The 13,374-nt window shown below is 35.5% G+C and overlaps 1 protein-coding gene across 2 annotated transcripts; it reads right to left on the bottom strand.

The window, feature by feature from the left end:
• Window positions 1-4,665: 4,665 nt before the first annotated feature.
• On the bottom strand, window positions 4,666-9,545 carry LOC105041819 (thermospermine synthase ACAULIS5). Of its 2 annotated transcripts, none has more exons than XM_073253927.1 (10): window positions 9,351-9,545; window positions 9,010-9,076; window positions 8,828-8,922; window positions 8,498-8,600; window positions 8,195-8,283; window positions 6,668-6,824; window positions 6,483-6,558; window positions 5,875-5,933; window positions 5,621-5,757; window positions 4,666-4,946 (listed from the first exon to the last, which is right to left on the bottom strand). In XM_073253927.1, the coding sequence occupies exons 1-10, from the start codon at window positions 9,431-9,433 to the stop codon at window positions 4,868-4,870; spliced, it is 945 nt and encodes a 314-aa protein (XP_073110028.1). In that variant the 5' UTR covers window positions 9,434-9,545; the 3' UTR covers window positions 4,666-4,867. The 2 variants fall into 2 exon arrangements, with proteins under 2 accessions (XP_073110028.1, XP_073110027.1); XM_073253926.1 differs by having other exon boundaries at window positions 9,300-9,542.
• Between the last annotated feature and the right edge of the window lie 3,829 nt (window positions 9,546-13,374).

Raw genomic sequence — 13,374 nt, forward strand, 5'->3', positions numbered from 1 at the left:
CAAATGCACCATAGGTTAGTATCCGATGAAAAATTATATCCTGCAATATGTGCATCATATCAATAGTGCATCATGCCAATCACGCACCATAGTTTGGTGACTCCACTCATCACATGCTTGTGTTATATTACCACCTCTATGTCTCAATTTGGTTTATCCCTATGGTGCACCGCTGATATGGTGCAAGAAGTGCAAGACATAATTTCTCATATCGTGACTATTTTGTATTGGATTTACATTAAAATTTAAAAAAAATTAATAGATATAATATGAAATTAATTTTTTTCATTTGAATTATTTGATTTCCTTCTTTTCCAATTAAATAGGACCCCTTGGATAAAACTCTCATGCAGATTGCACTCCATCTCTCTCTAGTTTGACTCACGTATAGGTGACTCCTCGATTTGCTCCACACTAGGTTGGAGTCTAGCACTACTTTCTTTTTCATATTTCTTCTAACAAGCATCGCATATGCCCCTATTGCTGGTCTAGATATATTATCTAATTTTCATGTTTTGGTGACAGGGAGTGAAGACGCTGCCTGCAAACATATGAAGGTAATGACAAAAGGGTTTGCAGTAATGGATTGAGTGAGAAGTGGAGGAAAGCTCTTTCACCATATTTTTTTATATTGTTTAATGCAAGTTATATTTACCAAACAATCAACCACCTGATTTGCTTATCGAAAAATATGAAGATGAGCAAAGTTGGACGATTGCTGCATATCATCTTGATGTTTCTCAAGGCTGGATGATGTGAAGACTCATTTCCATTAATCCATTTCACCACTATATTCGAATCCCCTTCTAACAAAATTTATCACTATGAACCATATCAATAGCTGTTTTCAACCCATACCATGTAGTCATAAGTTCTGCTGTAGCTACAAAATTTGTAATTATGGGGAGACTTCCAAGATACAATGGTTTCATTTGGATGATCTGCAAATACTTGCGGTAAATGGCAACCCTACATTCTAGAGTCTTTCAACCAAGTACCTCTTGAATGCCTCTTATACTCATTTGGAAGAATGTGCACTTGGTGAACAATTCTACTAGCATCAGCAGTACGATTCTGAAACACTTATCCATTTCCACCTTATCAGATTAGCCAAAGAAAATAAGGCAAAAAGGATTTAGCCTCCATTACCAAATAAAATTTGTAGATGAGGGCAAATAATCTACTGCCTGTTGATATGAATGGATCTGCAGCAATTCTGGGTTTTGAATCAAATGCCAATAAAGTCATTGTCAGAAGTTTACCAAGTACCAATCTCCATAGAAAGTGCGGAACACGAATATGAACTCTAAGCTTCCGCACTTTTGCAATTAGATTGTTGGACACATTACCAATCCACAATATTGGTTGATGACAAACCTCCCTAACATCCACCTTGTGTTTTCAGCCTGTGCCCCAACATAATAGTCACCTTTTTAGTCAATGGCAATAGGAGTTTGCTCAATCTGATGTGCAATAGTAGGAGGAAAGCATTGATACACATTCCAAACACTCTCTTCCAAGATAAAACGATTTATAGTGGGTGGTCCATCAATGGATGTATATTATCTACTTTGAACCAAAAGTTTCAATTTAAAAGAAAAAGGAAACAGGGGAGTCCAATCAATAGATCGTTTTCGTCTATTTTTCTATCCAATTGGTTTCTATTCATTATAATACAATGAGTTAAAAATAAAAAAGAGCCACTTATATGGTATCTGAAGCTCCAAATTATTTAAAATAAGCCTGTTGTGGTTCTAATAATATGGAGGGCACCAATAGTCTCACATCGGTTGTGAGTCAAGAAGGACTCATGCTTGTAAGGAGAAAAAAATTATTCCCACGTGAGACCTTTTAAAGGGCAAAACCGTGAGGTCCATGCGTCAGAGCGGACAACACCTCACGTGACAGGCCGAGTCCTTGTCTGCAATAATGGCATGCCAGAAAAGAGTCGAGGCCTCGATTTTCTGGGGCTGAGATCTGTCTCGACTGACTGTGGGGTGTACACATCGGAGTCCTCCATGAGTCAAGGAGGACTCGCGCTTATAAGGAAGAAAAAATTCTTTCCACGTAAGGCGCCTTTTAAAAGGCAAAACCGTGAAGTCCATGAGCCAGAGCGGACAATACCTCACGTGACGGGCCAAGTCCTTGTCCACAACAAAGCCTAAAAAAAATTTAACTATTGTGCTATTAGAAATTAAAAAAAGAAGCTAAAACAAGGATGGTTCTTACTTATTTATGCATTTCTACAAATATTTTTGTTATCTAAGAGTATAAAGGATAGGTGAAGTCACTTTTGGTTTGAGGTTTGTCAAATAGGAATCCAATAGCATAGTTATGCCAATCTTTAGAATAAGTAGTTATTCCTTATTAACAGTATTGTGACCAAGGTGTCTTATTGGTTAAGAGGTCAAACCAAGGTGATTTAGGTCGTTCAGTAACTACGCTTGAATGATTTTACATTTTAAAAGATATTTTTTTTTGGGAAAAAAATGGATTAGCATGATCTCATGAGTTGACGGGCAAAGAAATTTCTTTTCTTAGACAACTGCATAAAGCTAGCTTGTGGGTGAAAAGCTTTTGATTTGAAGCGACTAAATATACTCCAAGACTCTAGTGCTGCTGCCTGTAAATACGGACTACCTCAATAGTCCATAGTCCCTGATGGACAAAAATATGGAGATCAAAATGTGCTATGGCTGCTAATTTTGACTTTTTACAAACAAGTTTATTTATCTGTTTAATTATTTAACTACCTTATTTAGGTTCGAACTAGAAGCTCTCTCCAGTGTGTTCACTTGGAAGGGCCTTTTCTATATGTTTGTTTCAAACATGATGGTGATGCCACCACCAGGGGTGTGAACTCTGGATATCGTCCAAGTGAGAAAAATGCCAACCAGCTGAAGTAAGATTTCTTGCCCTCTTCTATGCCCAAGTCCCAAACATGTTCGATCATAGACAAATGCAGAATACTTATGTATTAGTCTGAAACCTATTATAGATGTAGCCTAATTAATCTACTTCACAAAGTGGTTCTTTGTATCTTGTAAACTCAAAAATATGGATACGCAACTGCAAAGACCAAATACATATAGCTCCCTAAAGAGTGAAAGGGAGTTTCAAGTTAGGAACTTATTTGAATATCAGATAAAAGCCAGATTAACATAAACTATGGAAGAAGTTTGCTTATGAGCATATTGATGAAAAATGTAAATGTAGACATGGTCAACTATGCCGGAAAGTATGGAACATATTGTTTGAGTTCGTAATGCTTCCTTTGGTTTTAAGGAGAAAAAGACACTTGACTGGTGATGGCATAAAAATGATACTATGAGAGATTGTTGAGAATAAATTTAGGAGATGTTTGATACGATACGAAAGGCATAGAGAAGATTAGCCTTGCCCTACAACCCTACACATTTAGACACAATCTGGTTTGTGCTATCATGAAGATGCTGAGGTCTGATAGAAGTAAGACACTTGGACAGATGATCTCCTGATAAGCAATCATGTATTCAAAAATTAGCTATAAAGCCTAAGAAAACATTATCTTGCTTTATTCAAAGTAAAATCAAAGTAAAGCATCATCCATGGAAGGACATATCATCATGAGAACTGCTCCATGAAAGCTCATTACATAGGAGGAGATGACTGAATTCTTGATGGAGCTCCCGTGCTCCAGAAAGCATGACATCCAATCACAGTCTGCTAGATTTGAGTTGACCAGTTATCATCTCATGATATTTGGATTTTGTGCTCAATTCAGTTTATGAACAGCATTACTAGGAGGGTTAGAGTTTAGCTTAGGAATAACAGGGAGGGAAGATGAAATTGCGCTAGTAAGTTGGAATATAATCTTTATGCAGATCAAAAGGGTGGTTTACACTTCATGGTTCTAAACATCAACCAGCAAACTTTTTTAATGACTCATTTTTTTTAAACTATTGCAAAAAAAAAAAAATCAGTTCCAAATACCCTTTCTCAAAGTGTTACTAAAATGAAAGATGATTTACCGTTTTCTTGAGAAGGTCAAAGCTAGGATTATATGGAGTGTAGGAGATTAGACGATCAACATTCTTATAGATAACTGTTTGCCAGAGCCTCCATTGGGTTGGAGAGTTTGCCGATTGAATATACTTATAGATGGGAATAATAAATGGAACAGAGATGTGTATATAGAAGCATTATTTAAGAGTTTGAGAATATCTCCTTCCCAAGTACCAGCAAGGCCATATTACCACTTGCATTAGCTGAGCTGTTGAGAAAAGATCTTGCCCATGTTTGAAACATGAATTGAGTTGCTCAGGGGTCAGTTTTCAAAGATAAAACCAAAATAAAACAACAACTCCTAAAGGAGATGTCATGAAGAGTTTATTGTTTACTGTGGCTCATTATTAAGAGCTTTAGATTTATTCTGAGGAGATAAATTTAAATTGTTGGCTATATGGATAATTAGATTTAACCTTTTTTAAGTAGATTTTAAAAATTATTCATAACTAAAATGCTTAATTGATAGAAGTAGACAAAATTCTCCTAAACATGAAATTAGAGATGCCTTGCATATGTCACTGAATTATAGAAGCTTTAGTTCATTTTCTATCAGAGACCAGCAATCATATTCAAATCTATTTTCATACCAAAAAGAGGGAAAGAAAGAATATGAAATGCTGGATAACTAAATATCATACAATTTATTAGAATTTACTTTTTATTTCATCAGATGAGTCGTGGTCAACACAATTATTTTTTTTGGGTATAAAAGAAGCAAAGAATGCTAACACCCAAACTTCTTCATAAGATTCTTGCTCTCTTTGCCCCAAGTATTGTTCATTTAAAACTCCATATCCATTTGTCCCTTGAATGAAGAGTCCTAAGCACAACATGCCCTCCCATGTCCATGTATAAATCTTGCATTTTCCTCTGTGTACACATGTGTTTCATTCAACAATCTGCAATGTTCAAACAACCCAACCAAATCCAGTGTTACACTTATGTTTAAACAGCTAAAGAATATGCCGTGCTAAAGATATACAACCCTCAATATATTTGCAAGTTGGGTTGATTTACATCAGTTTAAGTCATCTGGGTTTGTTTAGACCAATCTTTTGAGGACATCTTAGGTATTGATTAATGCTGAACTACATAAGGTAAACACAATTAATTTGGAGAAACTTGGTAGGGGTTTAAATGAATCCTATCAATGTTATTTATGCAGCTTAATCTTGCATGCTTCTTATAAAACTTGTGATAGAAAAGTAAAATACCTCTAAAAACTACAATGAGCATGAGGTATTTAAATTAGACTTTGCAGTACAAGTGAAGCATGCAGATGCTACGTATGTTCTGTGCTTTAGGTTGGCATCAAAATTAGACTTGGTTTACCTACTGACCTACTAATTCTTACAACCAAGTGCCACAGTTAAAAGTTACTATAGCTTAACCTCTTTAGCATCCTAAACTATGCTTATGAGGAATGTGGTGATATTTTTCTAGCACCAGCTGATGAGCCTTCCTGAAGTATTGAGTATAATGGCACCAGTAGTATGTGCATATATAAGGAATGTAATTCTCACAATTACCATCCCTGTGACTGATGATATGATCACAGAGTAATGATACTTACGATTGGTAAACACTCTTGTTCATAGTGGTTGCAGATATGAGGAACTTGCCATTTAAGTACAGCAGCTCTCCGGTAATTCTCTCGTTGATCCTCTCATCAATTTGTTGAGCATTAAGAGTAAATGGTTGATCAGATGCCTTAAAAGCATATGCACAAGACCAGATTAGCTATATGGATCATGACAGTTTTAATCTTATCAGCAAGCATAAACTCTTATGGAATTTAACATAAATTTCTAGATAGATGCAACTTACCATAACCCATCCCCATGTATCTGCAAAGGAAGGCACATGAGCTGTGTATGCAAGCACATCTACATAAATAATGAAAGAAAGACTGTGAGTAACCTAAAAAGAGATGAAAAGTGACAGCAGAAACTAGTCTATATTTACAACCTAAGTAGGAACTCTCATCATCAGGAATAACCAAAGCAATCATTTGCAAATTAGCAATATCATGTAATTAAGCTCTCATAAACAGGAAGACAAAAATCTTGTGGCTTGTGACTTTTGGATGTACTCCATGATTAGCATATCTTAAAAAACATACTTGTATCAATGTTATGATAACCTAAGTTTGTGGTAGTCCTTGGTGAAAGTAAGACAACAAAATTTGAAGATGTCTTGGATTCTGTTTACATAAAAAAGCGGCTCAGACTTGGTAAGTTAAGGCTCTGAAAGTTTGGCTTCAAGCTAAAGTAGTCTTAGGTCAAACTTGAAATTGGTATGGACTTTGTGGTGAAACTAATCCAATATGGTTAGGGCATCAGGTGATGCTTCAGACATAAGAATAGATATTTTGGTTAAAAAGAAAGCAAATACTCTTCTATCTCAACAAAATAAAAAAAGAACTAGAAACTCACATTTAAAAACATGCTTAAGGGTGTTGTATATAGATGAAAAGACCTCCTTATGTGTTAGAACACCAGCTGGTCCAGCCTTTGCATGTCGAATTAGAACAAGTGAAAAATTGGTCACTGAAGTGGGAGAAAGAGATGATATTAAACTTCGAATGCAATAATAGGTAGATGATAGTTAAGATGCCCACTTGGGTGACAAAGATGCCATCATGATGCAGCTTGGGCTTGAGCACTTGTTCATAGAATGATTTAGTGTAGAGCTGATAGCATGGTCCTCCTTCCACAGGGTCAGCCAAATCTCCCACTATTACATCATATTTCTCCTCTCTCTTGTCCAGCTCCACCCTATTACAACCAATTTTAACAAATCAAATAAAATATCTATATAATGAAATGCCATTTCACTTATCATCCATAATCGCATTTGATTTTCTTAAACTTCCTCTATTAACATTTATACCAGAAAAAACCAATAACGTAACCTTTGAAGAGAAATATTACTATGTAAAAAAGTAGAAATTCCAAGTTATGTTCGCCATTTGATTTATTAGTGATTGATCTTTAACCTTTTGTTTTGTTCCTGAAGAACAGTTAATCATATTAGCCGCCATGATCGAACAACGAATCCAATCTGAGCAACCTATATCAAAGAACTAGTCTGACAGAATGGATGAGATGAAAGATTGGAAAAGAGGTTATTATTAAATATGATGGTTGCTGTTCTAATAAAATTAGCAAGGTCTCAATGCTATAAAGGCACTAAGGCTATAAATGGGGCCGGATCTGGCCTGAATTTTATAGAACGGTATGAATTGTTTTTATAAATAATAAGATCAAATATGGAGTAGACTCAAATCCATAAACTAGGATCCTTAATAACCAGACCTCGCCATAGGCTTACATGGATCTAGCCCAAGAGACAAACACTTATGTGATAATATATCTAAAGCTTAGAAATTACATACCTCAAGTATCTCTTTAAATGGGATCGTTTGATGTTTACTCTTAAGGGGGCAGCTCAGTGTTGCAACAAAGTGAAGAACTGAATTCTAGTTCAAGCTCACTTGTAATACAAGTTAGATTTTTATGAATTTTGTTGCACTTTGTGATAAGACTCGTTGCATCATAGAGTACATGATAATGAGCAAAAATCTCAAAATCGATCAAGTTTTGCAAGCAAGCTTGCAGGAAAAAATTGGTTCTCCAAAATACAGTAGCCATGCCCCTTCTCTTAGCCCACTACCTAAGAGCAGACTAGCGTTGTTTGACCACAAAGTTCAAACATGTATAAAATGAACTAGGTTATAAGTGAGTTGAGTTAGGTCATTCTTGCTCGGACTCAACCTAACGTGAGTATGATGTTTACAAGTCAGCCTTGGACAACATGTGCCCAACCTGAGTCCGATCCATTTCAGCCCAATATGGCACATCATCATCATCTCTCTCTGGGATTGATGAAATTTTTAGTTAGATCAGATCCACTATTGAGCTCGTAGACCAGTCTAACTATGAATTAACGCACAATAACACATCTATATTGCTCCCTTTTTTCCTTCTATTTTTTTGTTTCCATTTTTGTACAAGTTGATTCATGGTTGGAATGGTCCATTGCTGAGTTGGTGGATTTGATCCAACCAATAATTACACCAAAAATTAATTATATTGTTCAAAGACAAAAACTAGGACTTTTGCTTAGTAGTATAAACTGCACTTACTTGGCATCGTTGATGATGAGATAGAGCTTGTCACTAGCGAAAGCTTCTTGGTTGGCAACCAAATACATCCGACAAAAGTCCACAACCTCCTGCTAGCATCCATGCCCACATGTGTCACACTAAATTTATTTTCAGTTAAATACAAAGCATTTATTATTAATTATAGTTATATAACATATATATATATATATATATATATATATATATATATATATATATATTATATATATATATATATATATATAACTACCATTATTGTGTTAAACTTTTCATCCTAACAATAATAGGAGGACATGGTGGCACCTGGTCAATGTCACACATAACCACTCTCTGGATGGTGTCGTGCTTGAGGACTTCTCTTGCAGCAGACCCTTCTCCACCTCCCATTATAAATACCGTCTTAGGACTGTAATTATTGCATAAAGAGAAAGGAAAAAAAATATATTATTATACAATAATTTTTTTTTTGTAAACTTAAAAGAAGCAGAAGGATGGGCAATATTAATTGCCTATTGTTGTTAATGATGTTTTAACCATATATGGTTGGAAATATTTTACATGGGAGTTACATGTCCAACTGTCCTTTGAAATACTACTAACCAATGGAACTGTGAAAAAAAAAAAATGGACTACTTGGGGTGGCAGAGAAGGGCTGGGTGTATCAAGCATTCATGGTAGATGAACTCATCCATCTCGGTGCTCTGCATCTTCCCATCGATCACCAACGCCTAGATACAATATTGGGAACAAAAACAATTAAATCAATCAAATTAAGGCAACATTTTTTTCCTTCTTCTTAGAGAAAGCTTACCAACCTTTCCAAAATGCTTTGTGTCAAGAAGAGCTATGTCTTGGTACTTGCTGGTCCCTCTATGCAGCACGCTAGCATTACAAACATAGAATTTTTTTTAAAGAAAAAAGAAAGCAGGAGTTTCAAATATTTATAATATACCAATCTTCATAATGAAACAACATCAGATTCGGTTAGAACTTACTTGAGATAAGATCATATTAACGTGTAAGTATAAAAAATTATAGGATTATAAACCCAACAAAGGATCTAAAATATGAGTTTTTTGCTATACATATAAGATATCTTTGTTACCTATTCAAAGCATAAGAAAATTTGAGATCATCGTCGATCTCCTCCTCATACCATTTGCATTCATCTACACCCTCCTTGGCTTGATGGCTATCGTAGCCATTGGCATCATAGACATCCTCCACGGCTTCTCCCATCACTCCTTCAGAGGGAAACAGAAGGTGAAGAAAGCGTGGGTGCTCGAGAGAGTAGGGTGGTATTTATACAGTGAGAGGTGATAACGTTGGAGGTGGAGGAAAAGGCAACGGCTGCAAATAAGAGAGAGAGAGCACGCGAGTGATACAGTGAGATCTGTATGCTATGCGTATGGAAACTAAATATTTATTCTCTTTCTAGCGGAAATTTTAATAGAGGAAAGAAGGCGAGGTGGAAGGCGTGAAGACTAATGGGGGCCACCACTGCCACGCGTTACGCAAGTGCCGCGTTTGCCAAGTCCACGTGGCATGTGGGTGGGAAGGGGCCAAGAGTGACGTTCGAGAGGTTTGGGTTTCGGGGGAGCCCTAAATGGGGACGGAGCCTAACGGGTTGGAAAGCTCGACATCTTGCAGCCGACCCGTTTCGATATATTTCCTCACATCCAACCTGCGGCCCAATTCACCCATTGCCATACAAGTATTTTTTTTTTTGATGGAAAAGGAGACTGAGGGCCAACCTTTTTAACCTAAGCTTTATTTCAAGAAGAAGTATGATATAATAAAAGAAAAAAAATGTATAGCAGAAAAAGGAGCGAGAAATATTCAGAGAACATCGGACTTCACAACTAAATAGAGATCAGTGAAACAGAAGAGAGCGAGCTTTGAAAATAGAACTCAGCAACTCCTACGCCCAATACGTTCGTCCAGACACTATGAAATGTAGAACCTCCAAGAAACAACAGAGACAACAAGGTAATCGATACTCAAGCAAATTCATCAGTTGCTGAAGCAACGATTGAAGCTTTCTCCAAAGTGTTTCACGGCTATCTTGAACTCTTGATGTGTAGATGTAGAACAAGCTATGAAAAAATGAAGAATTTTATGAAATATTGCAGCTTAGAGCAATATTTCTTCTTAAAATTTCTTAAGTTACGTCCTTTCCAAACTTCCCGGCATAGAGCAGCAAGTAATTAATTAGCAGCTTTTTAAATGAGGCATTAATTTTTTTCCTCTAATTAATCCACAAATTATGTAAATTTGAAGGGCAACTTTCTTTAACAAGTACAAGTACTTAGTTTCAAACATATGCATCTTTTATCATAATAACATTAACAGATACTATATTACTACAGATATATATACAACACATCCCATGAATCATAAAATTATTTTTTGTAAAGAAGTCAATTTAGCATTATTATTTAACTAAGTTTTAATAAATCTATTATTCAATTGCAATGATTTTGAAGCTGTAATTTAAAAATAATAAAAATAAAATAACATCTTATTTTTTAAAAATTAAAAATATTATTTTTCTAGTATAATTGGTTGTGACTCATTAAGTTGTTGTTATAATAAATGATCTTGAAAATCAAGCTATAGATGCATCCTATTATGCTATTACCAAATAGTGAAGGTTTTATATTTTAAAATCTTATTTAAAATATGCTATTTTCATCAAATTGGTCTTAAAGTATTAGAATAAATAATATTTAGTTATATCGAAAAAAAAAAATCTGCAAATAGTTGTGATGAGAGTTACATTGTATAATGGTTATTACGGCATTTGATAGCTTATCAAATTATTACAAATATTATCTTGACCCATGTTTTGAAGCATGAACCATGATGCATTGAAACTAACAAGATGCAGCTCAAGGTGTTTCCTAGTGATTATCGGATCGGGTCATAATGCTTTACCCGACCCATTTTTCTGCACACCGCCAGCCCCATAAAAGTAGTGACGGTGGGGCCCGCGCCTTGCTGGACCAGGCAGATATGGAAGTGGAAATTTTTTTTTTTAATTTTTTTTTAATAGGGAAATAAAGGGAGAGCAATAGATGAGTAGATAAAAAGGTGCGAGATCTCTCGGCTGAACTTGGCCTGTGGGGCCCGCACGTGACTGGGAGCTGTCGAGCGTGGGAGGAGTCCACTATGAAGAGAGAGAGAGAGGAGAGGAGAAGGAAGGGAGGAAGGAAGGATTAGGTTTGTGGAGAGTCCACCTACTGCCTCTCCACCACCACGCGCGCCCAAATGGCTCCTGCAGTTTACCAAACTGGCCATGCTGCCACTTGATATTGACACTTGCGTCTACTATGGTGCACATGTGCAACATGGTTAAAATCATCAAAAAAATTCTTCCATACCTCCACCATCCCTTGTCCTCGGATGACTCATTATCTGTATGGATATCAAATTACCATACCAATTAGGGTTGGTCTACCGGAAAGAACCCAGCCCCCAACATTGCCTACCTAGCTTTCTAATAAGAGCAACATATGCAATACAAGCACTACCCAGTAATTATTGTTATCAGCATATCGAGTGAGCGTGGCACAATGCCTATCATGATCATATTTGATTAAGATGTATGCTCAATAAAAATTGTAGAGTCTAACCAATTGGTAACAGCGATTAGTCCTTAGAAAAAAGGATTGTATTGTTCTTTGGAGGAAGAAGGCATTAGGAACTCATAAAAAAACTCTAATTTTATGAAGAAACAAGGTGGAGAGATGGTCTTAGCACCGCTAAGAAAAAAAATATCATGTTAGGTCTTTGTCTTTATTGTCTTTATATAACTTAAGGACAGAGAAAATAAAAGTAGAAATCTATCTAGAAGCCAAATGCATCATTGTATAAGAAAAGGTTTTTAGAATATTTGCGTTCAGGATTTGTTGTACAAATATCATAAAATTTATCAACAAATAAATAAATATACTAAAAAAAAAAAAAAAGACTCATATGCAAATCTTTAGAATTGGTCATTTTTTTAAGAAAATGTATCTCTACCGATTCTAATTCATTAAACCAACGATGAAAATCGGCTCTATCTAAATGGATAGAGTAGGAAAAGATTGTGGGAACATGATAGGTGCATCTTCCTCACTTTATATTAAAGTCATCGCTTATTTTCTTGAATGTTACATCAAAATAATTTATTAATCTTTATGATGAATTGGCAATGCATGTATCATTTTATAAGAGATCATAATTTAAGTCAACATTCTCATCGTATTACAGATTATGACTTCTATCTATTTCATATTCGTATCTATGCCATACATATTAGATTCACAAAATAAAAGCACATATAGACAATGAAGCACATTTCCTAAAGATGTAAAATCTATATTAATATATTGAAAGTATACCGGTGAAATTGGTAACCTTCACAAAGTTTATATATTTTTTTAACTTTTTTGACTTATTTCTTGAGGAAGTAGGTTTTCCTTTCACACATATTATCAATCTTGAGGCAAAAAAATTATGCAAGGTGCATTTATACGAAAACCTGTCAATCATCTTCATATTTCCATCATATATTACATAGAATGTCCAAGGAAACTCTAGAAATTAAAATGAATAAAAGGTTAAACAGAAAGGAAAAGCCTTAAAACTTCTCTCTGATAGATCCTTGCTTGCTTGTAAATAATGTTACTTTGAGGCTTGGATCATAGGGACATTAAACAAGGATGTTTACTTTACCCAAAAAAAAAAAAAAAGGATGCTTTGAGGGACATACATGGAAGTGCCTTGAGTTTTTGTAATTAGTCTTTGGACTAAAATACTCAACAAAATACTATATGGTACTCCAAAAACTCCTAATCATTTTGGTGCGTTCTGGAAAAGGATTAAGTAGATTGTTCATCATTTCCTATTAATATTCCCTATCTTTTGTTGTGAACAACAAATCATGAGTCCAGTAGTCCGATTTAAGACGCAAGCTCAATTTAAAAACCAAAATACTATTTCAGCCTGTTAACACCTCAATCCACTTCCACCATCCATTAGCTGGCCATTTGCATCTGTGAGATCAAAGATTAGGTGTGGGAGGGCATTGCGGTCACTACACAGGCCATCACGCGTGCGGCGTCCTCAACATTCCTCAGAGCTCTGCTTAAACAAAAAAGAAAAAAAATAACACCACCACTTTAGCTATTTGA

This window comes from Elaeis guineensis, chromosome 3, assembly GCF_000442705.2.
Source record: "Elaeis guineensis isolate ETL-2024a chromosome 3, EG11, whole genome shotgun sequence".
NCBI lineage: Eukaryota > Viridiplantae > Streptophyta > Magnoliopsida > Arecales > Arecaceae > Elaeis > Elaeis guineensis.